The 27,872-nt window shown below is 49.2% G+C and overlaps 2 protein-coding genes across 2 annotated transcripts; both read right to left on the minus strand.

Moving 5' to 3' along the window:
• Positions 1 to 2,609: 2,609 nt before the first annotated feature.
• On the minus strand, positions 2,610 to 22,849 carry LOC308595702 (uncharacterized protein). The gene is made up of 3 exons (XM_081210333.1): positions 22,132 to 22,849; positions 6,291 to 6,453; positions 2,610 to 4,104 (listed from the first exon to the last, which is right to left on the minus strand). The coding sequence occupies exon 3, from the start codon at positions 4,001 to 4,003 to the stop codon at positions 2,693 to 2,695; it is 1,311 nt and encodes a 436-aa protein (XP_081066459.1). The 5' UTR covers positions 4,004 to 4,104; positions 6,291 to 6,453; positions 22,132 to 22,849; the 3' UTR covers positions 2,610 to 2,692.
• LOC308595740 (uncharacterized protein) lies at positions 13,540 to 21,109 on the minus strand. The gene is made up of 3 exons (XM_081210414.1): positions 20,823 to 21,109; positions 16,727 to 16,871; positions 13,540 to 15,817 (listed from the first exon to the last, which is right to left on the minus strand). Exon 3 carries the CDS (start codon positions 15,665 to 15,667, stop codon positions 14,549 to 14,551), a length of 1,119 nt encoding a protein of 372 aa, XP_081066540.1. The 5' UTR covers positions 15,668 to 15,817; positions 16,727 to 16,871; positions 20,823 to 21,109; the 3' UTR covers positions 13,540 to 14,548.
• Positions 22,850 to 27,872: the final 5,023 nt, after the last annotated feature.

Genomic DNA, 27,872 nt, shown 5'->3' on the forward strand with positions numbered 1-27,872 from the left:
CCCAAATCTCGGATCCTGGCAGTCATCTCGGCGAATTCCATATAGTCCATCAGTTGCGTCTGCCACTCTTCCAGTTTGGGTAAATCTTGAGTCTTCCAATGTTTTGCAATAAGAATTCTTGCTGCTGTAGTTGCATACATAAAAAACGTTCTATCCTTCTTTAACACCTTTTGGCCGACAATGCCCAAGAGAAAGGCCTCCGGTTTCTTAGGAACGGTGTACTTAAACACCTTTTTTAACTCATTGTAAATCATTTCCCAGAAGGCCTTCACTTTTGGACAGGTCCACCACAGGTGAAAGAATGTCCCTTCAGCCTCCTTACATTTCCAGCATTTATTATCAGACAAATGGTATATCTTAGCAACAGCCATTTTAAATCTGGTCCTAACCAATGTTGATGACCTGGTTAGTGGGGTAGAAGTGGAAGGATCATTAGGTGCGAGTGATCATGCTCTTCTGAAGTTTACTATACAGCGGAAAGGAGCAGCCAAGCATACTAGGACTCAATTTCTTGACTTTAAGAAAGCCGACTTCATAAAACTTAGGGAAGTGCTGGGTGAGATCCCATGGACAGTAATACTAAAAGGAAAGGGAGTTCATGATGGCTGGGAGTTTGTTAAGAGGGAGATAGTAAAAGCACAACGTCAGGCAATACCAATGAGACAGAAACATGGAAGGTGCCTAAAGAAGCCAGGGTGGCTATCTAAAGAACTTTTAACTGAATTAAGATTAAAAAAGGATGTGTACAAAAAATGGAAAAGGGGGGAAACCACCAAAGAGGAATTCAAACAAATAGCCAGCACGTGTAGACACAAAGTCAGAAAAGTTAAAGCACAGAATGAACTCAGGCTTGCTAGAGAGGTTAAAAGCAACAAAAAAGGCTTTTATGGGTATGTTCGTAGCAAAAGGAAGAACAAAGAAACAGTGGGGTCACTGTTGTCCCTATTTTCAAAAAGGGGAACTTCCTGACAGTAAGAGCTGTTTGACAGTGGAATTTGCTGCCAAGGAGTGTGGTGGAGTCTCCTGCTTTGGAGGTCTTTAAGCAGAGGCTTGACAACCATATGTCAGGAGTGCTCTGATGGTGTTTCCTGCTTGGCAGGGGGTTGGACTCGATGGCCTTTGTGGTCTCTTCCAACCCTATGATTCTATGATTCTAAGAGAGATTGAAAGGAGCTCCAAAAACAGCTCTCCAAATGGGCAGAAAATATAGTTCATTGTCAATGAGATTAAAATGTTAGGACAAAAAAATACCTCTTAATATCATGTACAGGCTCATGGGGTCTGAACCGGGTTTCTCTGTGTGCTCTAGGAGACCAGAGGAGAGGGGAGCTGGTCGCAGCAGGAGGGGGAGTCTCCCTGGATGCTTCAGCTGATGGCCCCCTCTGATGGTCTCCTGGCCCCCTCCTCTCCTCCCTCTGAGCCTGAACGGCTCTCTGCCCCAGTCTCTTCCTGCTCACCAAACTCCAGGCAAGTAGCAGCAGAGTAGGGGGCCACATGCAGAGCAAGTCCCACACTGAGGTCAAAAACACACAGAGAGGCAGCAGGACTTCTTCAGTAGCAGTTTACTGAGCTTTCAAAGCATACAGTTCTCACTGGGTCCCCCCCCCCTTTGCTTGTGAGAGCCAATCAAGTTTCAGCAGTAAAAAAATACACCACACAAGATATCTAAGTCAGGCACACAAACCGGCAAAAGGGAGCAAGGGAGGAAAGAGGCTGGAAGGACACAGGGCAATGGAAGTGTGTCTTTCGCTTCCTGTCATCTGGGAGGGAAGTCAGCAACTCGGCATCTGCAGGGACTTCACAAAACAAAGCTTTCTGCCGGCTGCTTCCAGGCAAATGGGCATCCCAGAAACACACACTGTGATTCGTGGTGAATTGCCATATCCATTGTTGTCCAAAGGTTATCACAATGTGGTCTAGAAACCGGTATAGGATGAGATCAATATATGCCCAGCCCTAATCCTCACTCACCACCAGAAATACAGATTCACCAACTCCCCCTCACTATCAAAAGGTACCTTACATCTAAAATTACACTCACTAGTGTGAGACGGTACCTTCATTATTTCATTACTATGCAGTTTTACACATAAACAGCAGAACCTCAAATACATGACATGCTTTTAAGATGGATTTTCTGCTGAGTTGAGTTCATTGCTGTGAAGAAGAGTAAACTCTGAAAGGAACACATTCCTCACTCCATACATCTAAATGGGTTCTCCCCTCCGAGAAGAAGAAGAATTTGGATTTGATATCCCGCTTTATCACTACCCGAAGGAGTCTCAAAGCGGCTAACATTCTCCTTTCCCTTCCTCTGTGAGGTGAGTGGTGCTGAGAGAATTCAGAGAAGTGTGACTGGCCCAAGGACACCCAGCAGCTGCAGGTGGAGGAGCGGAGACGCAAACATGGTTCCCCAGATTACGAATCTACCACTCTTAACCATTACACCACACTGGCTCTTAGATGTTCCTTAAACACTCCATTATAACTAAAGCACTTTCTGCAATCTTTCCCTTTAAACAGCTTCTCCTCTTTGAGGGTTGATGGGTTTGTAGGGTGTCAACTGTTAAAAGTTATTCCTGTCCATGAGTCTGTAGATGTAGGACTTCCATTAGGTTTGTCTTTTGTGTGAGTTTGTTGACATAAATCTAGGGTTCCACTCTGACTGAAGCTCCTTTTACAGTCCATACCTTTAAATGGTTTCTACCCTGTGTGTCTGCTGATGTTTTCTAAGATTTCCATTCTGACTGAAGCTCTTTCCACACTCGATACATTTAAATGGTTTCTCCCCTGTGTGAGTCTGTTGATGTACTCTCAGGTTTCCACTATAACTGAAGCTCTTTCCACACTCCATACATTTAAAAGGTTTCCCTCCTGTGTGAGTCCGCTGATGTTGTCTAAGGTGTGCACTCTGACTGAAGCTCTTTCCGCACTCCATACATTTAAATGGTTTCTCACCTGTGTGAGTTCGTTGATGTGTTCTAAGGCTTCCACTATCACTAAAACTCTTTCCACACTCCATGCATTTATATGGTTTCTCCCCTGTGTGAGTCCGTAGATGTTTTCTAAGATTTCCACTATCACTAAAACTCTTTCCACACTCGATACATTGAAATGGTTTCTCCCCTGTGTGAGTCCGTTGATGTTGTCTAAGGCTTCCATTTTCACTAAATCCATTTCCACACTCGATACATTTAAATGGTTTCTCCCCTGTGTGAGTCCGTTCATGTTTCCTAAGGTTTCCTTTATTACTGAAGCTCTTTCCACACTCAGTGCATTTATATGGTTTCTCTCCTGTGTGAGTCCGTTGATGTCTTCTAAGATTTTCATTATCACTAAAGCTCTTTCCACACTTGATACATTGAAATGGTTTCTCCCCTGTGTGGGTCCGTTGATGGGATCTAAGGTGCCCATTCTGACTGAAGTCCTTTTCACACTCCATACATTTAAATGGTTTCTCCCCTGTGTGAGTCCGTTGATGTTTACTAAGAGTTCCACTATCACTAAAGCTCTTTCCACACTCAATACATTTATATGGTTTCTCCCCTGTGTGAGTCCGTTGATGTATTCTTAGTTTCCCACTATCACTAAAGCTCTTTCCACACTCGATACATTTATATGGTTTCTCCCCTGTGTGAGTCCGTTGATGTTTCCTAAGGTTTCCTTTATCACTGAAGCTCTTTCCACACTCAATACATTTATATGGTTTCTCTTCTGTGTGAGTCCGTTGATGTCTTCTAAGGCTTCCACTATTATTAAAGTTCTTTCCACACTCCATACATTCATATGGTTTCTCCCCTGTGTGAGTCCATTTGTGCAATTTAAGGTTTCCACTCTGAGTGAAGTTCTTCCCACACTCCCTGTACTTAAAACGTTTTCTCTCTCTGTGAGTCCGCTGGTGTGTTCTAAGTTTTGCATTGAAAGAGAAGCTCTTTCCGCACTCCATACCTTTAAATGGGTTATTTCCTTTTTGGGTTCGTTGATATGAACTATGTGTGCTCATTCAGTGAAGCATATTCCACATTTCACACATTTTAATGGCGCCCTGTCCCCTGCAATTCTGTCTTCTCCATCACCTTTTTCAGAGTGGGCATAAAGGAAATCCTGTTTGGGTTTCAGGAAAGAGATAACAGAGGGAAAGGGGCACATCAAACGCCATTACCACCTTCACTTATTTCAACATCTCCTACATTCTCCCATGTCCTACCCATGTCCCCAGTTTTTAGGAAATGAAAATGGTAATCGTCGGCCAGAAAGTGTTAAAAAAGGATAGAACCTTTTTTATGTATGCATCTACTGCAGCAAGAATTCTCATTGCAAAACATTGGAAGACACAAGATCTACCCACACTGGAAGAGTGGCAGACGCAATTGATGGACTACATGGAACTGGCTGAAATGACTGGCAGAATCCGAGATTTGGGAGAAAAATAACGGAAGAGGACTGGAAAAAATTTAAGGACTATTTACAAAAATATTATAAATTGTATGAATGTTAAAAACTGCACGATTTGGAAATTTTAGCTTCAGCGATTAGATTTATTGAATCGGAAAACAAGTTATAAGAAAAGGTGGAAATTCAAAATAATACTATGGTTGATTTAAAGTATAAGTAATTGACAAAAGGTATTTTAAATCTAAAAGTATAATATTTGAAAAGTACAAATTAAGATATGAAATAAGGTAATAATTTGCTGATATTTTTATTGCAAAGAACGCATGGTGGGAAGATGCGAGGGAGTCCGGTTGGTTATGGAAAAATGTTTTGAAAAGTGGATTTCTTTTTCTTATTTCTTTTTCTTTTTCTTTGTTTATATAATTTTCTATCTATGACTTTTATATATCTGACTATGTTTTTGAAAATGTAATAAAAATATTTATTAAAAAAAGGAAATGAAAATGGTATTTTGTCAAACGGTAGTAATGCATCAGGTACCTTTCATAATCCTCAATCATTTTTAATAACACAGCATGATCCCTGACATTGAATTATATATAAATTGCAGTATTGAAATGCGCCTGCTCCCACTTCCTATTCTGATATTACTCTACTCTGCTTGTCTGTTTCTTACTTGAGTGCTGTTTTGGTTTGCTAAGTCAGGGTTTTACTGTGAGTTACATTTTTGCAATTTTTTGGATCCTGTTAAGTTTATCTGTATTCAGTAACAAATTTTTCTGAGTGTTTTTTCCTACTCTGCTAACTATACATCAATCATTATGGAGGAGCAAGATCTGCACCCTAAAGCCCTCATCAGCCTCGGCCCTGTGGACCTCAAGGAGCATCTTCTCCCCCACCGTTCAGTCTGGACAGAGAGGTCTGCCTCTGAGGGTCTTCTGCTGGTTCCCTTGCTGTTAGAAGTGAAGTTCCAGGGAACCAGGCAGAGGGCTTCCTGCCCCGTGGAATGCCCTCCCTTCAGAGGGCAAGGAAGTAGGCAACCATCCGACATTTAGAAGACAGCTGTATCAGGAGGTTTTTAATGTTTGATGTTTTACTGTCTTGTATATGTACTGTAGGGACACAGGTGGCGTTGTGGGTTACATCTCAGAGTCTAGATCAGAAGGTTGGTGGTTTGAATCCCCGCAACAGGATGAGCTCCCGTTGCTCGGCCCCTGCTCCTGCCAACCTAGCAGCAGTTCAAAAGCACATCAAAGTGCAAGTAGATAAGTGGTGGGAAGGGAAACGGTCTTTCCATGCGCTGCTCTGGTTCGCCAGAAGCAGCTCAGTCATGCTGACCACATGACCTGGAAGCTGTACGCCGGCTCCCTCGGCCAATAAAGTGAGATGAGCGCTGCAACCCCAGAGTTGGCCACGACTGGACCTAATGGTCAGGGGTCCCTTTACCTTTACCTATATGTACCGTAAGCTGCCCAGAGTGGCTGTAGGAAGATACTAATACTATAACTTTTACAGTGGTACCTCAGGTTACAGACACTTCAGGTTACAGAGTCTGCTAACCCAGAAATAGTACCTTGGGTTAAGAACTTTGCTCCAGGATGAGCAATTGTGCGGCGGCAGCAGGAGACCCCATTAGCTAAAGTGGTACCACAGGTTAAGAACAGTTTCAGGTTAAGAATGGACCTCCAGAACGAATTCAGTTCTTAACCCGAGGTACCACTGCACTATTATTATTATCATGTGATTTTCTGTGGTTATTTTGGAATTCGTACTGCAATATCAGCTCACGAAATGTTATGGGTGGAGAAAATCACAGGGTTGCCGTAAACTATAATCCCACCCACAAACTCTCATTCACATACAGTCTGTAAATTTGGGAATGTCACACACCTCACCTGTGCTAATACTGGCAGTCTTTGGCCTGCACAGGCACACCCGGTGTGTAGAGCCTCCAGCCCCAGGTACTGTCTATCATGAAAACGGCTCCTTTGACTGGGAAGATTCATGCAGTCGCTGTCATCAGATGCTGAAGGATTGTATCTCAGCTTCTCAGTCACTCTGACATTGCCTACAAAGAATAAGAGGAACAGAAATGCTTTTGAGGTGCAACTTCTGTATCAATCCTGAGAGCCATTCCACGGACTCTGCACCCATTTCTGATGACAGGTGTACATTATCCTCATCCTCAATGAAGCAGGTGGTGGAAAAGAGACTTAAAGATGGAAGCCTGAGAGAGAGGAAAGGGTTTCTGGCTGCTTCCTGGGTGGGATTTCAGAAACCAAGAGCCGCTTCTGAGAAGGCCTCCCCCCTCCTCTCTTCCTCTCGGGATTTCCTCTCCTCTCCAGGGGACCAGTGGTTGGACTGGGCAGAATGGCTGTGTCTGGACAGGGCAGGGTCTTATGGGGGCTTGTGGGGCAGTAAGAGGATGGGGTTTGCCAAAAGGAAGGGGGGCAGGACCCCCACTTTCCAGGGCTCCCTCTCTGGTCGCCTTGAAGTGCGGGGGGTCGATTCCTGGGCGGGAGCGAGAAGCCAAGGCGGCCGCTCGGGCTATCTCCCCCCCCCCATGCTGTGCTTCCTTGCCCCAGGGGTGCCCCCCTGCTACCTTCGCCCTTGGCACCCCCTGCACCCAGAGTCCCCCTTGGCTCACCCTTCGCCATGCGCCCCCATCTCTCTTTGGAGGGGCCCCCCAAGACGACATGGGGAGGGACAGGGGGGTCTCTATCCAGGCGCCTCCCGCACCCCTTAACCCTTTCCTGGCCCACTTCTCCGCGCCCCAGGGATGCCTACGCGGGGGAAACGGGGCCAGGGAGTTCTCGTGGGTGGGCGCCCCATCTCCGCCCCTTCGCAGCACGCGTGCCGGGATCCAGGCCCCACGGAAGGCGCTTGGGGGAGCTGGCGGGGGTCTCTGGGCAGGGGCGCCGACTTATAAAAAATATTGGGGGGGCCCATACCGGGGTCCTGCCGCTGGTTCGCTCGGGTAGCCGGGAGAACGCAGTTCGAGGTGGCGGTGTTGGGGAGAGACCCTCGCTCAGGGCGCCACTAGACTTGGCGGCCGGCGGCCTATCTGGGGGGTTTTGGAGCGTATTTCGGCGGAGCGATTGGGGAGGAGGGGGCTTGTTGCCGGATTCTTCAGCTGGGCCGGAGATCCGCTGCTGGGGGGTCCCTGGGCCGAGTTGTGAGCACGGCCTGCTGAAGGGAGATCCAGCCGATTGCGCGATGGGGACGGCCGGGGCTCTCCGGCTAGGGCGCGCGGCTGGCGAGGGAGCAGGTGGGGAGGAGGCGGGGGTCCTCACTCTCTTAGGAAACGCACCCGCGCGCCCGATTGCCACGAAGTCCGAAGGGTGCGTGTGTGGAATTAAAAAGCAAAAACGAGATACGGGCAGGGCAGGCAAAGAGTTTTCTGCAAGAGGATGGAGGGCAGGTTGAAGAGAAAATCACTCAGGATGAGACAGTCAAATCAGCCATGATAAAATGGGCTCAGGATATTGGGTATAACATCATGTTTGAGGACTGGGAAAGGTTATGGACCACCGGAATGAAATTCACGGCATGTAATGCCTTGAAGGAAAATATTATGAAAATGATTTATAGGTGGTACATGACCCCAGTCAAGCTTGCAAAAATATATCACCTGTCTGATAATAAATGTTGGAAATGTAAGGAGGCTGAAGGGACATTCTTTCACCTCTGGTGGACTTGTCCAAAAGTGAAGGCCTTCTGGGAAATGATCTATAATGAGTTAAAAAAGGTATTTAAGTATACCTTTCCCAAGAAACCAGAGGCCTTCCTCTTGGGCATTGTTGGCCAGAAAGTGTTAAAGAAGGATAGAACTTTCTTTATGTATGCAACTACAGCAGCAAGAATACTTATCGCAAAATATTGGAAGACACAAGATTTGCCCACACTGGAAGAGTGGCAGACGCAATTGATGGACTACATGGAACTGGCTGAAATGACTGGCAGAATCCGAGATTTGGGAGAAGAAACAACGGAAGAGGACTGGGAAAAATTTAAGGACTATTTACAAAAACAATATAAGTTGTATGAATGTTAAAAATTTACACGATTCGGAAACTATAGCTTCAGCAATTAGATTTGGGAAACAGGAAATTATATTTTAAGTAAGAAAAGGTCAAAATCTAAGGTAATACTATGTTTAATTTAAGATATAAGTAACTGATGAAAAGTATGTTAAATTTAGAGGTATAGTATTTGAAAAGTACAAAATAAGGTACGAAACAAGGTAATAATTTGCTGATATCTTTATTATAAAGAATGCAGGGTAAGGGAGATGCGAGGAAGTCCAGTTAGTTATATAAAAAATGTGTTGAATGGTTGGTTTTCTTTTCTTCTTTTTCTTTTTTTCTTTTTCTTGTTCTTTTACTTTTTTCTTCAGTGTATGTTTCTAACTTTGTATTTGAAACCTTAATAAAATATTTATAAAAAAAGAAGAAGAGAAAATCCTTTCGCTTTTCTGGGGCGCAGGGAAGTCTCAGAGCCGGAGGTTGGGGAAGGGACCCCCTTTGCTCTGCCCTCTTCTCCCGTCTTAGATTTGCATGGGGGTCCCCGCCCAAGCTTGCCTGGCCACCGGGCCACACAAGGGCCGCGCTCTACGCGGCACACCTTGCTAGCCGCGCAGCTGTCCTCCGCGGCTGCGGAGCGGCCCTGCGCCGGTGCCCAGCCCCTCTGGGCGCCCGCTGCGCTGCCAATGACAAGCGGGCGACGTCGCGGGCGGGGAAGGCGTCGCTTTCTTTCCCGATCCTGCATCCTCCCAGTCTTCCAGCCCTTTTTTGGGTTGGAAGCTCGTCTCGTTCGCCCTTCTCCTTTCTTCACCCTGCGCGCAATTTTCCTCCCTCGTCTCCCTCCCCATTTCTCCTTCCTTCCTGACTGACTGACTGACTGACGGGCTTGGGCTCGGGCTCGGGCTCGGGCTTCGGGTAGGGCTCAGGCTCAGGCTCGGGCTCGGGCAGCCACAGCGTCGGCGGTGTTGGCGATCGGCGGCGCGGGGGGATGGCCCTCCCGGGGGAGCCGGCGCTGCTCAATGGGGTTGCCAAGGAGACAGGCCGGCCGCCCTCCTCCCCCGGCCCGGCGCCCCCCGCCGCGCCGGTGCCCGTTATCGAGCTGGTGCGCGCCGGGCGCCCTATAAAAGCCGCGGACGCGCCCACCGCCGCCCGAGATTATTGGGGGGGCTGAGCCCCCCCAAACGAATTTTTGAGGGGGCTCGGGCCCCCTCAAGCCCCATGGAGTCGGCGCCTATGTCTCTGGGTCAGTGGCGTAGCGTGGGGGGTGCCAGGGGTGCCGACCGCACCGGGCGCAACATCGGGGGGGGGGGGCGCGAGTCCAGAGGGAAGGGACAAGTTCCTTCCTCCGCCGGGCTCCCCGCCGCCACCGCCAGCCTTGCGCCCTAGCGCGCGCGCCCCCCGCCGTCGCTGTGGCTGCGCTCCGCTCACTGCTCGCAGGAGGAGCAGCCGCTGCAGCAGCGCCGACGCCGCCACCGACGCCTGGCCGGGCACGGGCAGCCTCTGCACCCTGCCGCCGCCGCCATCCCCTCGGCCCAGCCACAGGCGGCGGCTGCTTCTGCCTCCATCCTCCTCCGGGCAAGCAGCGTTGTTTGCGCGGCAGCGCCAGGCGGCAACTCGCAGGTTAGGGGTTGGGGGGCGCAAATTACTTGCGTTGCCCCGGGTGCTGACAACTCACGCTACGCCGCTGCTCTGGGTCCTTACCCCCCTCTCCCCCCCCCGGGACCCCTTTACCTCTTTGTCCTCGCTCCCGATTCTCCTTTCCTGCAACATCCACGGGGGGGGGGGTGTCCCCTGCCTCCTCCCTCCCCTTTCCGAAAGCGCCCCCCTAGAGCTACGGATCAGAGCAGCAATCCGGAGTGGACGCTTCACTTGCGGGAGAAGCAGGCAGGGTGGGAGGGGGCTCACCCCCCCCCATTCCTGGGACAGAAGAGCCGGATTGGAGGAGGAGGAGGAAGGGGTGGGATGTTTGGGGGCGGGATCTGGGGTTGTGGGGGCGGGGTGAGAGGAGGATGTGCCGGGAGGGGAGGGAAAGAATTGAGGGGGGGAGAGGAAGAGAAAGGTTTCCCCCTCCCTTTTACCTTTCGTGGATCAGGAGAGCGGGGGAGGGGCTGATCCCGGCGATCCAGCTGCAAAGTGGGTCCCTTCCCCCTACAAGGTTTGCATTGCAAAATGCTCCCCTCCCCCACCCCACGAGCTTAGATCCCTCCGTGTTTTAGGTCTTGGTGCTGCAGCCCCTCTGCCCCCCCCCAAGTTCCCTTAAGAGCCCCACGTTGCACAGGGCAGGCTCACCTGCAGCGAAACAAAACCAGCTGCCCTGGCCGAGTGGAGCCAGGCTGGGGGGCACCATGGGGACCCCAGAAATGTGTCCCTAGAAGAAATGCACCTCCCCCCTTCTCTGGTGCTCAAGTGCTGCCGGTGGGCTTCCCAGAAGAGGCCCCTGCTTGGCCCCTGGGAGGACAGGGGCCCCTTGGGCCTGATCCTGCAGGGCTCACCTGACGCTCTGATGCAAGTGAACCCCCCCTTTGTCCTTCAGGGAGAAGAGGGTTTCCCAAACTTGGGTCTCCAGCTGCTTTTGGACTACGGCTCCCATCACCCTGAGCTAGCAAGACCAGTGGTCAGGGATGATGGCTATTGCCGTCAGGATCTCCAGGTGGCTCTGGCAAGTGAGCCCAGCTGCATGTGACAAGAGTGGGGGAATTCCTTCCTGCTGTTATGGAAATTACAAGGGTGTGTGTGTGTTTACCATCTGACATTATCTCCTGGGTCCAAAACCCCTCTCCCCTCAGTCGCACAAGAACAACACACACATCGTATAAATACAGGAAAACACAGTCTCTGCATTTTATGAATGGGATTTACGGACTTTGTGTTTTATGAATGGGATTTATGAATAACTGAAGCTCACCAATCAAGAGCGCTATGCTTTGACAGCTAGCCAATGGGGGAATCCGTAGACAGCTGAAACTGCCTCCAAACCGGCCATTCAGCTCAGCCTTTGCATGGTAGTCTCAGCGCCCTCCTGCTGCTCAGACTATGGGCAACGTATATTAAATGTATCCATTTTGGTTTCGATTGCCTAAAGTTGCTACACTGTTACAAAGATTGTGTCTGAATGTATCCTTTCAGCTTGACAGCTCAGGGAAAGATACCTAACTTTGCAAATTCATATAATAGCAATTCTTCCCATTCCAATGCCATTTTAAGGTGAATTTAGGCCTCACCCTCCTCCATGACCCTTGAAGCGGATAGCCACGTAGGCAGTGAGAACAGGGCCTCCTGCCATAATCCCCTGAGCGTGAGAGCAGGTACACTTCGCCCCACCCAGGGAGTGACCAAGGGGCGACAATAGACTTCCACAGAGGCAGCTGACCAAGCCAGGTGTTCTGGAAGCCCATCTCAGGAGAAGCCCTGAGTGCAAGGATGTATGTCGATAGTTTTATTGTTCTCTGGGTGGTGGGTACTTGAGAGGTGTCCGGAGATGTATCTGATAGAAGGAGGAACTGCTGAACTTGTGTAACCCTTTGATACCCCTCCCCACTTGTGACATACTAGTGAGGATGCTGCTCATAATGTATTTTGGGTGAAGGGGGGGAGTTAAAAAGGTTGATGTCACCCCAGGCTCAGGGTTCTTGCTCTGTGTGGGAATCTCTTGCGCAACAATAAATATTGTGGTCTACTGATCTCTGGTTTGCTTCAGATTACAGTGGTACCTCTAGTTATGAACTTAAGTCGTTCCGGAGGTCTGTAACTCTTCAAGGTTAGCGGAGTTTATAATGTGAAGCGTTTGTAACATGAGCAGTTTGTAATTCGAGGTACCACTGTACTGGGCTGGAACTTCCTTCTTTCACTGACCTCACAGACTCATGGGGGACTTGCACCCCAACGAGCTGGGACCTCTCAACCCGGGATTTTCCTTATCACTGGCCATCAGCTTTGAGTATAGGGCTAAGTGCCCCTATTCCTCCAGCAGGAGCGATTGTGGGGATTCCATTCAGCTGTGCCGTTCCCAAATGGCAATTCTTCTTCAGCCATTGTGGGAGCAGACGGGCTGGAAGCTGAAGAGGTTTCTCTTGGAGTAGGCTTTGCTTCGTTTTCTGCTGACCTCAGTCTCTTGGATTGTGGCCAGCTTTCCTCTTCCATTTCCCTGAATGCTGAGCAGTGCTGGTTGTGTGGGGAAGCAAAATTCACCCCAGATCTTTTCTCCAGGGTTCCCTTCACTGCGCAGAAGGCAGGCGGGAGGGTGGAAAACGTACTAATAAAGGGACGGTACTCTGAATGGAGAGGAGCAGAAGCGGAGTCCCCTCAAGATCAGTATTGGGACCTGTGGCTTTTCAACTTGTTCATAAATGATCAAGACTTAGGAGGCAGCAGGGAGGGGGCAAAGTTTGCTGGTGGCAGTAAAATGTCCAGGGGTTCATGAGTGAAGATGGCCCCCCCCAGGAGACTTCCCTGGTACCTGCAGCCCCTCCTTCGCTCTCTTGAAATTAGGCTCGGGGGGGAAATCACCCATTAACTTACAGTATTACAGTGCTACCTCGCAAGATGAATGCCTCGCAAGACAAAAAACTCGCAAGACGAAAGAGTTTTTTGAGTTGCTTGGCAAGACGAATTTCCCTATGGGCTTGCTTCGCAAGACGAAAACGTCTTGCAAGTTTGTTTCCTTTTTCTTAAAACCGTTAATACCCAGGGTGCATTGCTTGAAGAGGTGCTTTGCAAGATGAAAAATTCGCAATGTGAAAAAACTCGCAGAACGAATTAATTTCGTCTTGCGAGGCACCACTGTATAAGTTTTCTTCAGAATGCTTAGGAGGCAGGGATGAAGTTCTGGTGAAGAAGCAGTGCTTGGAGATCATGCGGTGGGGGGTTGACAGAGTTTGGTGCAAAAACCGTCTTGCATGCTTGAGTAGAGCAACTCCAGGGCATGGGCCAAGTAGCAGCAGGGTAGGGGCCATATGTAGAGAAAGTCCCACACTGAGGTCAAAAACACACACAGAGGCAGCAGGACTTCTTCAGTAATAGTTTACTGAGCTTTCAGAGCATACAGTTCTCACTGGGTCCCCAGTGAGGCACAAAACGTAGCTCCTGAGAGCCAATCCAGTTTCACAGTAAAAAAATACACCACACAAGATATGTAAGTCAGGCACACAAACCGGCAGAAGGGAGCAAGGGAGGAAAGAGGCTGGAAGGACACAGGGCAATGGATGTGTGTCTTTTGCTTCCTGTCATCTGGGAGGGAAGTCAGCAACTCGGCATCTGCAGGGGCTTCATGAAGAAAAACTTTCTGCCTCCTGCTTCCAGGCAAATGGGCATCCCAGAAAAACACACTGTGATCTGTGGTGTGTTGCCATATCCATTGTTTTTGAAAGGTTATCACGATATGGTCTAGAAACTGGTATAGGATGAGATCAATATATGCCCAGCCCTAATCCTCACTCACCACCAGAAATCCAGATTCACCAACTCCCCCTCACTATCAAAAGGTACCTTACATCTAAAATTATACTCACTAGTGTGAGACATTACCTTCATTATTTCATTACTATACAATTTTACATATAAACACCAGAACTTCAAATACATGACATGCTTTTAAAATGGATTTTCTGCTGAGTTGAGTTCATTGCTGTGAAGAAGGGTAAACTCTGAAAGGAACATGTCCCACACTCCATACATCTAAATGGGTTCTCCCCTCTGAGTCCTTAGATGTTCCTTAAACACTCCATTATAACTAAAGCACTTTCTGCAATCTTTCCCTTTAAACAGCTTCTCCTCTTTGAGGGTTGATGGGTTTGTAGGGTGTCAACTGGTAAAGTTCTTCCTGTCCATGAGTCTGTTGATGTAGGACTTCCACTAGGACTGAACCTCTGTCTACTTGACATTTATATGGTTTCTCTCATGTGGGAGTTTGTTGATGTAAATCAAGGGTTCCACTCGAACTGAAGTTCCTTCCAAACTCCATACATTTAAATGGTTTCTTCCCTGTGTGTCTGCTGAGGTTTTCTAAGAGTTCCCCTTTGACTGAAGCTTTTTCCGCACTTCATGCATTTAAATGGTTTCTCCCCTGAGTGAGTCCGCTGATGACTTCTAAGCATTGCAATGAAACTGAATCTCTTTCCGCATTCCATGCATTCTTATGGTTTCTCCCCTTTGTGTGTCCGTTGATGTGATCTAAGGCCTGAATCGTAACTGAAGCTCTTTCCACATTCCATACATTTATATGGCTTCTCCCCTGTGTGAGTCCGTTGATGTGTTCTAAGGTATCCATCTGAACTGAAGCTCTTTCCACACTCAATGCATTTAAATGGTTTCTCCCCTGTGTGAGTCCGTTGATGTATTCTAAGGGTTCCAAGCCGACTGAAGCTCTTTCCACACTCCATACATCCATATGGTTTCTCCCCTGTGTGAGTCCGTTGATGTATTCTAAGGCCTGAATCGTGACTGAAGCTCTTTCCACATTCCATACATTTATATGGTTTCTCCCCTGTGTGAATCCGTTGATGTATTCTAAGGCTTCCACTATCACTAAAGCTCTTTTCACACTCCATACATTTAAATGGTTTTTCCCCTGTGTGAGTCCGTTGATGTTTTCTAAGGTTTCCACTATCACTAAAGCTCTTTCCGCACTCCATACATTTAAATGGTGTCTCCCCTGTGTGAGTCCGTTGATGCATATTGCGGTGACCACTCTGACTGAAGCTCTTTCCACACTCCATACATTTATATGGTTTTTCACCAGTGTGAGTTCGCTGGTGTAATTTAAGGTCTGCATTCTGACTGAAGCTCTTCCCACACTCCCTGCATTCATATGGTTTCTCCCCTGTGTGAGTCTGGTGATGTTTACTGAGGTGTCCACTCTTACTGAAGCTCTTTCCACACTCCATACATTTATATGGTTTTTCACCCGTGTGAGTCCGTCGATGTGAACTTAAATGTCCACTCCGACTGAAGCTTTTTCCACATTCCATGCATTTAAAAGGCTTTTCACCCGTGTGAGTCCGTAGATGTGCACTTAAGTGTCCACTCTGACGGAAGCTTTTTCCGCACTCCATGCATTTAAATGGTTTTTCCCCTGTGTGAGTCCGCTGGTGTATATTGAGGAGTCCTCTCTGACTGAAGTTCTTCCCACACTCCCTGCATTGGAATCCTTTCTTGCCCTTGTGAGTCCGCTGATGTGTTCTAAGTTTTCTACTATCAGTGAAACTTTTCCCACTCTCCATACCTTTAAATGTTTTCTCCCCTCTTGGAGTCATTGATGTGAGCTATGTGTGCTCATTCAATGAAGCATATCCCACATTTCACACATTTTAATTTCTATTCCTCATGAAACGAAAGGTGCCCCATTCCTTGGAATTCTGAATGTCTTCTCCATCACCTTCTTCAGAGTGGGAGGAAAGGAAATCCTGTTTGGGTTTCAAGGAAGAGAACAAAGGGAAAGAGAGCACATCAAGCGCCATTAGCCCCTTCTCTTATATCAACATCTCCTACATTCTCCCATGTCCTACCCATGTTCCCAAATTTTTGGAAATGAAAAAGCAATGTCATCAAATGATAGTAATGCATCACCACCTTTCATAATCCTCAATCATTGTTAATAAAGCAGCATGATCTTGGAATACAGCCTTTTCAAATCAATTGTTTCCTCACAGGAAAGGCAGCTGCTCTCTGTCCATGCAGGCCCTCTCTTTCTCTGTTCCATCGTTCGTTTGGACATTCCCCATCCTCTGCATCATAATCCTGCATCCACCTCTAGATCTTTATGAATCACCTGCACAGTCTCATTGGCCACAAGAGGTCCATGTGGACCATTTTGGGAGGCCCAGGTCTACATCTTCTCCAGGACTGTGGTCTGGGTCAGTCAGAGAACTAGTGACAAGGCTTGGTGCTTGGGGTCAGCTGAATGGGTGCTCAGGGAAGCTCCTGTTCTTGGAGATGGACCTCCATCTACATGCCTTGCATTGCATGGAGAGAGCAGAAGAAGTGGAAGGAAAGCACATGGGAATCCCAGGCAGAAACACCCACCCCCATTGCTCCTTATCATAATGATGTGCGGCCTGATCTCGTGCCTGTCTTCTGACTATCCTAAAGTGACACTGAAAAAGCTGCATATTAAAGGCAAATGGATAACTGTACTAGTGAAAACTTCAATCTTGAATATGTAGTGTTCATTTATTGATGGCCTGAAGTTGTGTTATTTCTAGAGACATGAATTTATTCCTGTTCTGTCTCAAATATCGCTATTATCTGATGTCATGGGGTGTTATGGGAGCGGTAGTACCTTTGGTGGTCCCCACCCTGCACTCAATTCTCACCTGTGCCTTCCAGAAGCTGTCAGGATGAATCAGGGGCCACAATCCCAGGAATGGCTTCAACCGGCCTGCAAAACCAGGTGAGGATAGCTGATAGGTCTCAAATCCTTGGGGGGCTGGACCATTCTGCTGCACCTGAAGTCAAGCCCTGGTGGATGGAGAGGATGAGAAGAACAGTCTAGAAGGCAGATTCTTCCTGTGCGGAAGAGGAAAGTGAAGGGCAGATGGGATCGTCAACCGGGGAAGGAAGCCCATTGAGAAGGAAAGCTCTGCTCCTAAACCTTCACTGCTTCGTGAGTTGTCTTCAGAAGAAGAAAAGGCTATGGAGGGAAACCCACACAAATCCAGAGTGGAGTCTCTAAGACAGTTGGATGGTGTCCTGCACACCTTCTTCATTCAACTCCTGCAGCCAAGCTGGTGCCAAACATACTGCTCTGCTTTCCTTGGGACCATATCAGCCGGGCTGAGAAGGGGGTCTGGTTGTCTAGGCCAGTGTTTCCCAACCGGTGTTCCGCGGCACACTACTGTGCCGTGAGACACCGGCTGGTGTGCCGTGGGAGGGAGGCGGGCGAGAGGCGGCGGCGAGAGGCGGCGGCGGCGGCGAGGATCCGCGTCGAGCCGGGGCGGCTCCGCGGTGGTGGTGCCGAGCGGCGGGGCAGCGCGCGCAAAAGGGAGGCGCGCGAGACAGCGGAGGAGGAGGAGGCCGGCATGTCCGGGCAGCAGCAGCAACAGCAGCAGCAGCAACTCCCGGCGACGGCTCCTCCTCCGCCCGCTATCGCAGCCGCCGCCGCCTCAGCTGCCGCCGCCGCCTCAGCTGCCCTCGCTCTGCTGCCTCCTCCCACCCCGGCAAGGGGGAGGGAAAAAACTTTCATTTCTGTGCGTCCCTCCCGGCGTGACGCTGCGCGCTGACGTCACGGGGGCGGGGCTTTAATGGTGGTGTGCCGCGAGATTTTTTTCCGGCTAACAGGTGTGCCGTTGCCCAAAAACATTTGGGAAACACTGGTCTAGGCAGCCCAGGACCCCCAAACCCACTGCCCAGGCTGGCAGTGCTACAAACACAGCAGTTTCAAGTGGGGAGATGGGCTCAGAGCTGTGTATCAAAGTCTCTCCGATGTGGAACAAGGGAAACAGAAACAAAATTTACATCATAAAGGTAAAGGTAAAGAGACCACTGACTATTAGGTCCAGTCGTGGCCGACTCTGGGGTTGCGATGCTCATCTCGCTTTATTGGCCGAGGGAGCCAGCGGCATACAGCTTCCGGGTCTTGTGGCCAGCATGACTGAGCCGCTTCTGGCGAAGCAGAGCAGCGCACGGAAACACCGTTTACCTTCCCGCCAGAGCGGTACTTATTTATCTACTTATACTTTGAGGTACTTTCGAACTGCTAGGTTGGCAGGAGCATGACTGAGCAATGGGAGCTCACTCCGCCGCGGAGATTTGAACCGCCAACCTTCTGATTGGCATGTCCTAGGCTCTGTGGTTTAACCCATAATGCCACCCGCGTCCCATATTTACATCATACAGCACTGTAAAAGTACCGTATTTTTCGCCCTATAGGACGCACTTTTCCCCCTCCAAAAATGAAGGGGAAATGTGTGTGCGTCCTATGGGGCGAATGCAGGCTTTCGCTGAAGCCTGGAGAGCGAGAGGGGTCAGTGTGCACCGACCCCTCTCGCTCTCGAGGCTTCAGGAGAGCCGCAGCGCCAGCCCCACAAGGTCGGGGGACAGCGGGGAGGCGGAACCCTGCCATCCCACTGTCTCCCGATGTGGTTTGGAGGCTTACGGCGGGGAGACGCGTGCTTCTCCCCGCCGCCAGCCCCGCAAGCTCCGGGGACAGCGGGGAGGCACAGCGCATCTTCCCGCTGTCCCCGGACCTGGTCTGCAGGCGGGCGGCAGGGAGAAGAGCGCTTCTCCCCGCTGCCTGCCCCGCAAGCGCTGGGGGGGGGGAATAATTCCCCCCCCTTTATTTCCCCCACCAAAAAAACTTGGTGCGTCCTATGGGCCAGTGCGTCCTATGGGGCGAAAAGTACAGTATTCAAAATATTTGTTTTGCGAAGAAAGGACCACAGTGTATCAGGTGGCCTCTTCAAAGCTAATGAAAGTCTTGTGGCTGGAGCTTTTGGGGGTGCAGGACCAGGAAAGCTCCTGCCGCCCTGATCCTTCCAACTGGGATTCAGGCCTCATCATGGGACTGAAATTGCCCTGGTTGTGCTGGTTGATGATCTCCAACGGGCCAGAGGCTGAGGGGGAAGCTGTTTCCTGGTTCTCTCAGCTGCTTTGGAGACCTTTGGCCATGGTGTCCTTCTGGACCCTCTAGGGGAGCTGGGGACCCTGTTATGCAGCGGTTCCCCTCCTTCCTCCTGGGCCATGTCCAGAGAGTGGTGTTCAGACCCCTGGATGCTTACTTGTGGGGTGCCTCAGGACTCCATTCTCTCCCCCATGCTTTTTACTATCTATATGCAGCCACTGGGAGAGATCATCAGGGGGTTTGGGCTGGGTGTTCACCATTATGTGGATGATGCCCAGCTCTTCCTTTCTTTTAAATTGGAACTAGTGAAGATGGTGAATGCCCTGTGTGTCTGTTTGGAGGTGGTTGGAGGATGGATGGCGGGTAACACATTGAGGTTGAATCCTGACAAGACCGAAATACTGTCCCTGGGGGAGGGTGGGGGCCTTCCTGGTCCTGATGGGGCAACTGTGCCCCTGAAGGACCAGGTGTGCAGCCTTAACCCGAGGTACCACTGTACTATTATTATTATTATCATGTGATTTTTTGTAATTAATTTGGAATTTGTACTTCAATATCAGCTCATAAAATGTTATGGGTGGAGAAAATCACAGGGTTGCCATAAACTATAATCCCACCCAGGAAATCTCATTCATATACATTCTGTAAATTTGGGGAGGTCACACACCTCACCTGTGCTAATACTGGCAGTCTCTGGCCTCCACAGGCACACCCTGTGTGTAGAGCCTCCAGCCACAGGCACTTTCTATCATGAAAATGGGTCCTTTGACTGGGATGATTCATGCAGTCACTGTCATCGGATGATGAAGGATTGTATCTCAGCTTGTCAGTCACTCTGACACTGCCTACAAAGAATAAGAGGAACAGAAATGCTTTTGAGGTGCAACTTCTGTATCAATCCTGAGAGCCATTCCATGGACTCTGCACCCCTGTTTCTGATGACAGGTGTACATTATCCTCATCCTCATTGGAAAAGACAATAAAGATGGAAGCCTGAGAGACAGGAAAAGGTTTCTGGCTGCTTCCTGGGTGGGATTGCGGAAACCAAGAGCTGCTTCTGAGAAGGCCTCTCCCCTCCCCTCTTCCTCTTGGGATTTCGTCTCCTCTCCAGGGGACCAATGGTTGGACTGGGCAGAATCGCTGTGTCTGGACAGGGCAGGGTCTTATGGGGTTGGGAAGAGGATGGAGCTTGCAGGAAGGAAGGGTGGGGGGACAGGACCCCCCACTTTCCAGGGATCCCTCTGGTTGCCCTGAAGGGGTGGCCCATTCCTGGGCAGGAGGGAGAAGCCAAGGCTGTCCTACCAGAGATCCCCCGCGGCTGCCACGATGGAGACGCCCCCCCCATAGACTGTCCTTCCTATCTCCCCCCCCCCCGCCGCCAATGCTGCCCTTCCCTGCCCCAGGGATGCTCCCCTTCCTCTCCCCCACTTCCTCGACCCCCTCCCTCTCTCCTGAGTCTCCCCTGCATCCAGAGGCTCCCTTGGCTCCGCTAATCTCACACCCTGCGCCCCCATCTCTCCAGCCGGAGGCGCCCCCCCCCCAAGAGAAGCAGGGGAGGGGCAGGGGCGTCTCTATTCCTCCAGCCCGTTAACCCGTTCGTGGCCCACCTTTCTCTGCACGGAGCCCCCAGCGCTTCGGGGATGCCTGCGCGGGAGACACGGGGCGATGGGGTCCTCATGGGTACCCCCTGAGCGAGGGCCTCATGCCCGCCCCTGCCAAGGCGCCTAAGGGGCCGAGAAAAGCCCCCTTCGCATCACTGCCGACGGGGCCCACGGAAGGCGCTTTGGGGAGCTGTCAGGGGTCTCTGGGTACTTTTCTCTCCTCTCCCCCCCCCCCCGCGACCCCTTTACCTCTTTGTCCTCCATCGGGGTTTTCATTTACTTTCCTGCAACATCCACGGGGCGGGGGAGGCTTTTCGGGCGTCTAGGGAGGTCGTATGATGGTTTATCTCCTTGACATCTGGTGGGAGGGCGTTCCACAGGGCAGTCACGACAACCGAGAAGTAACCTCACTTCTACTGGGCTGAGACCATTTAGGGCTTTCAAGGTCAGCGGACCTGCAGCCAGTGAAGATTTCTTGGGACCCGTGTTCAGGGGCCAGCTGTTAGGGGGCCAAAACTGAATGTATCCCTTGCCGGAAGTAAGGGCATAAGCCTCTCCTCCTCCGCCTTCTCGGGATGCAATTGGTGCGCGATGCTCCGGCTCTCGAGAGAGGGAAAGGCGTGAGTTGGGTGCGCTCGGCTTGCCAAGGGTTAAATGGAAACGAGCTAGATTCCTAGAGAGGAAAGTAAGACGGGGGGGGGCAGGTCCTCCAAAGCGAAAACCCAACCCCTCCCTTTCCTGCAAGAAGTTTGGTCCCTTTCTGTGGATATCAAAACGAATCCATGGGTTCTGGTCATCTTTTTTTGGGGGGGAGGGGGGAGACACTTGGGGCCAAGAGTACCAAGGAAGGGAGATGTATTTTTTAACCCAACTACATTATGAAATCACCTCCTGGCAAATAGAAGGAGAAGAAATGGAGGCAGTGAGAGATTTTACTTTCTTGGGCTCCATGATCACTGCAGATGGTGACAGCAGTCACGAAATTAAAAGATGCCTGCTTCTTGGGAGAAAGGCGATGGCAAACCTAGACAGCATCTTAAAAAGCAGAGACGTCACCTTGCCAACAAAGGTCTGTATAGTTAAAGCTATGGTTTTCCCAGTCGTGATGTATGGAAGTGAGAGCTAGACCATAAAGAAGGCTGATCGCCGAAGAATTGATGCTTTTGAATTCTGGTGCTGGAGGAGACTCTTGAGAGTCCCATGGACTGCAAGAAGATCAAACCTCTCCATTCTGAAGGAAATCAGTCCTGAGTGCTCACTGGAGGGACAGATCCTGAAGCTGAGGCTCCAAGACTTTGGCCACCTCATGAGAAGAGAAGACTCCCTGGAAAAGACCCTGCGAGATGTTCTCAAAGCTACAAACATGAGTCTGACCAAACTGCAGGAGGCAGTGGAAGACAGGAGTGCCTGGCGTGCTCTGGTCCATGGGGTCATGAAGAGTCGGACACGACTAAATGACTAAACAACAAAGCAACAACATTATGAAATGGGTCCAAATGTCCAGATGCACTCAGAAGGTGAGACTTTTTGGAGAGCAGCTGCACTCCTGGCTTCCCACTTACCTCTGTCTCTTACAGGTGACCAGATGATGCCAGCAAGACCTCCTCTTCCATCTATTCCTGGTGGTGGTAGAGAAGCAACTGTTGTGGAAGCAGCTCAGGTAGAGGGAGGGAGCCCTGTGGGGAAGGGGGCTGAGGGGTGGGGCAGCCAGGGTGCCTCTGGCCCCCAAGGAATGTCTCTCCTCCTCTTGGCTTCTGTCCAAGCTGCTCTGAAGGCATCTTTGTCAAGGGCAGCCTAGACAGAAGCCAGGAGGCTGGGAATGCCATTCAAGAAGCTTAATGTGCTGAGAAGAAGGAACAGTATATACCCAAAGTAGCAAATGTGGTGACAGCAATAATAATACAACAAAACACCACCACAAACTGGCTTATAAGTATAAAACCAAATTTACTAGAATAATAGCTAGAATAGAGATAGATTTGTAACCATTCAAACAACAAACATACTATGGTGCCACGTGCAAAACAAAGCCTGGAAATACTGTAAACATGGAGTGGATAAATGCACAACTGTATCTTAATGAGATACATGTGCAATAAACGTTATACAGACTGGATGGATGAACCGTTCAACAAGTAGCATAAGTCCAGTCGCAGAACGGCAACCCCCTGCCACCACGACGGCAAAGGTAGCACACTGGAGAATCTGAAGAAGTTTTTCAAAGCTGTTTTTCAAAGATTGAACTGGATGAGATTTTCTTCAATGGGTCTTGAGTTGGAAACATTAAGCTGTAATGCTTTGAGATAAGGATTTGCTGTATAAACAACTCAAACTGGGAATACAAGAAGGGGAGGTATGAGGAGGTTGGGGAAACAAGTTATGAGAAAATAAGTTATGAAATTTATGTGTTTTTAATATTTTTATGTTTGTTTTTTCTTTTTGTTTGTAAAAATTGGGAACTTTAATAAATATCTTTTTTTTTTAAAAAAAAGGAAACACAAAGCCGTGTGCAAGGATCAATCATGGGAAGGCAAATCAAAGCCACCACCCTGGTGAGAATAACGCAGTCCGAAAAGCCAGTCGTACAAAACGGTTTGCTCAGGATACAGAAGGTATTCTCAGGCACTTAACGAAACAGCAACTAAAAAATAAGCTAAACCTCACAATTATGGCAAGTCGTGCGATTAACAAATCAAGAATCTGTAAAACAATGTTAGAAACATTAACAAAATAGCAATTGAAATAGAAGCTAAGCAGTAAGCTCATTCACACAGTCTCTGCACTGCCAGGACTCAGAGCCTTTCCCTCTGTTCAGTTCATTAAAGCTCCGACTGAGTTGCCCCCACTTCCCCTCAGGCCTGGCTGGGAAGCTGCATGCAGAGGCGCAGCAACATCAGGTGGTACCCGGTGCAGGAAATTTCTTGTCACTCCCCCCCCCCCAATTGAATTTTTATTTATTTATTTATTTGCCTGCAAAAATGGTTTTACGTTATTTCATATTTTCTTACAAAGGAATGTGGATTCTGGGCCTCTGATAACAAGTAGGCGACCGTGGACAAACACTTAAATCTACAGGATCGGTTGTGTTTTGGCTTGTGTTATTTCATTTATATTTATTGTTTGTTTGTTTGTTTAATAAGATTTATTTTTAAAAAACTTGCAAAGTGGTTTACCAAAACAAAAACACACCACAGCAGTAAAATCAAGAAAAATTAACACTCCTACTTTAAAACATACAAAAGCTAAAGTATTAAGATTAAAATTACTTCAGCTTCCTAAGCATCTAGGTATGCTTGCCGAAAGAAGAATGCTTTTAGCAGGTGCCCGAAAAGAGTCTAGCAAAGGCACGTGCTTTGTTGCAATAGGCGGGGAGTTCCAAAGGGCAGGTGCTGTCCCAGTAAACAATGCAGTACAGATATTATGTGGAACCTGGAGCAGTGCTTGAAACTACTAAAGGGGATGTTTCACCATGCTCTGTATTATCTACTCAGCCTAGTCTCATTTTCTTCACAAAAGCCGACTTTCCAGGACCCGGGAAGCCCAGTGGAGGGTAGGGCAGTAGGGCAGTTCATAATTATTATTTTTTCTTAAATAAATAAATAAATGCCTACTCCAAAGGTCTTATCTTACTAAACTAGGGATTATATAGCTATATCTGAAATTTCATGCATATCAGTTAATATCTTGACCCTGCTCCACTGAATTGAAATTCCAGCCTTCACGACAGAAAAACGGCCAAGTAAACAGCTATTTTTGTGGAGGAGGGTCAAGATATTAACTGATATGCATGAAATTTCAGAGATCCCGAGTGTAGTAAGATAAGACCTTTGGAGCAGGCTTCTTTTTTTTTATTAAAAAAAAAGGTTTTTTATGAACCGCCCTAGTAGGGCAGTAATTGGTCCTGAATGGGGTAACTGTGTCCCTGAAGAACCAGGTGCGCAACCTGGGAGTCATTTTGGACTTACAGCTGTCCATGGAGATGCAGGTCCATTCTGTGTCCAGGGCGGCTGTCTACGAGCTCCGTCTGGTATGCAGGATGAGACCCTCACTGCTCACAAACTGTCTCTCCAAAGTGGTGCATGCTCTAGTTATCTCCCACTTGGACTACTGCCATGCGCTCTACATGGGGCTACCTTTGAAGGTGACCCGGAAACTACAACTAATCCAGAATGCGGCAACTAGACTGGTGACTGGGAGCGGCCGCAGAGACCACATAACACCGGTCTTGAAAGACCTACATTGGCTCCCAGTACGTTTCCGAGCACAATTCAAAGTGTTGGTGCTGACCTTGAAAGCCCTAAATGGCCTCAAAGACCCAGTAGACCTGAAGGAGCGTCTCCACCCCCATCGTTCTGCCTGGACACAGAGGTCCAGCTCCAAGGGCCTTCTGGCAGTTCCCTCCCTGCAAGAAGTGAGGTTACAGGGAACCAGGCAGAAGGCCTTCTCAGTGGTGGTGCCCACCCTGTGGAACGCCCTCCCATCAGATGTCAAAGAGATAAACAACTACCAGACTTTTAGAAGACATCTGAAGGCAGCCCTTTAATGTTTGACGGATTATTGTATTTTAATGTTTGTTGGAAGAAGCCCAGAGTGGCTGGGGAAACCCAGCCAGATGGGCAGGGTACAAATAAATTATTATTATTATATTCCTTGATAATTTGTCACCCCCCTCCATGATGGTATCTGGGTCCCCCCCCCCCGCTCCCCCTTTCCTACGCCCCTGGCTGCATGACTCGGGTTACCAGTTACTGGGAATCACACTTGTGCAGAGTGGCTTTGCACTTGCCCATGTCGTGCTTGCAGAACATGGAGGGTGCACTCTTCCCACCTTGGATCAAATCTATGCTTCCAGGTGCCATAAGAAAGCTGCAGAGATGGCGCAGGACAGTGCACACCCCAGAAATGATCTCTTTCTGCTTCTGCCTTCTGGAAGAAGGTACAGGGTTATAAAGACCAGGACTAGACGCCTGAGAAACAGTTTCTATCCAAATGCAATTCTTGTTCTAAACGCAGCATAAGGAGTCTCTATAGTACCGTATTTTCCGCCCCATAGGATGCACCAGCCCATAGGACGCACCAAGTTTTTTTGGGGGGGAAATAAAGAAAAAAAATTATTCCCCCCCCCCGGCGCTTGTGGGGCCAGCAGCGGGGAGAAGCGCTCTTCTCCCCGCAGCCCGCCTTCAGATCAGGTACGGGGACAGCGGGAAGACGCGCTGCACCTCCCAGCTGTCCCCGGAGCTTGCAGGGCTGGCGGCAGGGTCTCCCCGCGGTCAGCCTCCAAACCACTTCGGGAGACAGTGGGATGGCGGCGTTCCGCCTCTCCGCTGTCCCCCTACCTTGTGGGGCTGGCACTGGGGCTCTCCTGAAGCCTGGAGAGCGAGAGGGGTCAGTGCGCACCGACCCCTCTCGCTCTCCAGGCTTCAGCGAAAGCCTGCATTCGCCCCATAGGACGCACACACATTTCCCCTTCATTTTTGGAGGGGAAAAAGTGCGTCCTATAGGGCGAAAAATACAGTATATTGTATTTTAAAATGGGGTTTCAGAGTTTTTAGGGGTTTTTGAATGTTTTATGTAGATCTTCCATTTCATTGTTCTGTATGGGACAATGACAATAAAGATATCGTATATCGAGGGTTGTTGCTTGTTCTGCTTTGTGCCGTGACTTGGCGACGAGGAGGAGCGTTGGGGGCTGAGCGGCTGCAGCGCCACCCAAAGCCACACGAGGGCAGCTGCTCACCAAAGTTCTGAACTGGTCTGGAACTGGGGAGACTGCGAAAGGAACTGCTAGGTGAGAAGTTCTGAAACCATCTGTAAAAATTCAGCTAAAGATCACACAGCATGCAGCGAATCACGTTACGGGCAGAAGAACAGGTTGGCTGCTGCAGCTGCTGTGATAGTTGAGTCAGTAGAGCAGGAGACTCTCAATCTCACGTCCTTGCTGCTCCAGCCTGCTCACACAGGGCCAGATTTCCGTTTGATGAGGCCCTCAGATCCTGAAGGTAATGGGGCCCATTATATGTGCAGCTGTCCTTTGTCAACAACAAATGGTCGCTGTTTTTTGTGTTGAATGTACCTACAGGACCGCCTCTCCTGGTATGCCCCACGGAGGACCTTAATGTCCACGAATGACAACATTTTGGAGGTCCCAAGTCGCAAGGTGGTTAGGTTGGTCTCAAGTAGGGCCAGGGCCTTTTCAGTACTGGCCCCGACTTGGTGGAATGCTCTGTCCCAGGAGACCAGGGCCCTGCGGGACTTGACATCTTTCCGCAGGGCCTGCAAGACAGAGCTGTTCCGCCTGGCCTTTGGTCGGGGCTCAGTCTGACCCTTATATTTCCTTCCCCTTATGGTTTTGATCCATGGGCTGTTATTAAAATGAGGCTGCTTTTTAAATTGTATTTTAACCTGTATTTTAAATTGCCCCCCCATTATGTTTTTATTGTAATTTTACTGGTGTTAGACACCCTGATCCTGACTGTGACCAGGAAGAGCGGGGTATAAATAAAAAGTATTATTATTATTATTATTATTATTATTATTATTATTATTATTATTATTTAATTGTTGGACCTAATAGGTATCTCAAGCCATTTGCTCATCACAAAATATGTATTTTATCAAAGTAATTGTTGAACTGAAATACAATTAATACAGTTTCCTGCCCCCCCCCCACCAAGAGAGTGGGGCCCTAGGCTATAGCCTTTTTAGCTTATATGTAAATCTGGCACTGCGCACACACAAAACAGATCAATATCCTGCCTTTGGACCCCACCCAGGTTCTCCTGGGAGGAAGGCAAAACAGCGCAATCCACCAAAACAAACAGCTGGACATAGAGCCAAGCCAAGCCCAGAGCCAAGTCTACCAAGGGTTAAATAAATAGGCTGAAAACATGAACGAAATGCTGATCAAGAGCTGCCAAATGTTTGCAAAAAGACACGTGCTTTTAACTGGTGCCTAGACATTAACTGTGTAGTAGTCAGCACATGGCAAATTATTATTATTATTATTATTATTATTATTATTATTATTATTACTCCAAGGTGGTCCAGGGTCTGGCAGGTGCTCCAGCGGAACAAGATTTCTCTGCAGCTACAAGACACCCCTCCCCTCCGTCACAACTGCAGGGGCACCAGTTGACCTGGGATCTCTGCGGACAGAGTCGTCGAGAACTGGCACTCCTCCCGATATTACTGAATGCCACCCCCCCGCCACCGCCAGTGTTCTTGGCCTGCAAGTGGCAGCAGGGGCTGAGCCCAGATTGCGGCTGCTAAGAGGCTTGGCCTGCCAGCCCTCTGCTGGCT

The sequence above is a fragment of the Podarcis bocagei genome (assembly GCF_964188305.1).
Source record: "Podarcis bocagei genome assembly, chromosome: 10".
NCBI lineage: Eukaryota > Metazoa > Chordata > Lepidosauria > Squamata > Lacertidae > Podarcis > Podarcis bocagei.

Coding starts and splice junctions, on each gene's coding strand:
- LOC308595702 (XM_081210333.1), bottom strand. CDS start 4,003: ATGAGCACACATAGTTCATATCAACGAACCCAAAAAGGAAATAACCCA.
- LOC308595740 (XM_081210414.1), bottom strand. CDS start 15,667: ATGACTCCAAGAGGGGAGAAAACATTTAAAGGTATGGAGAGTGGGAAA.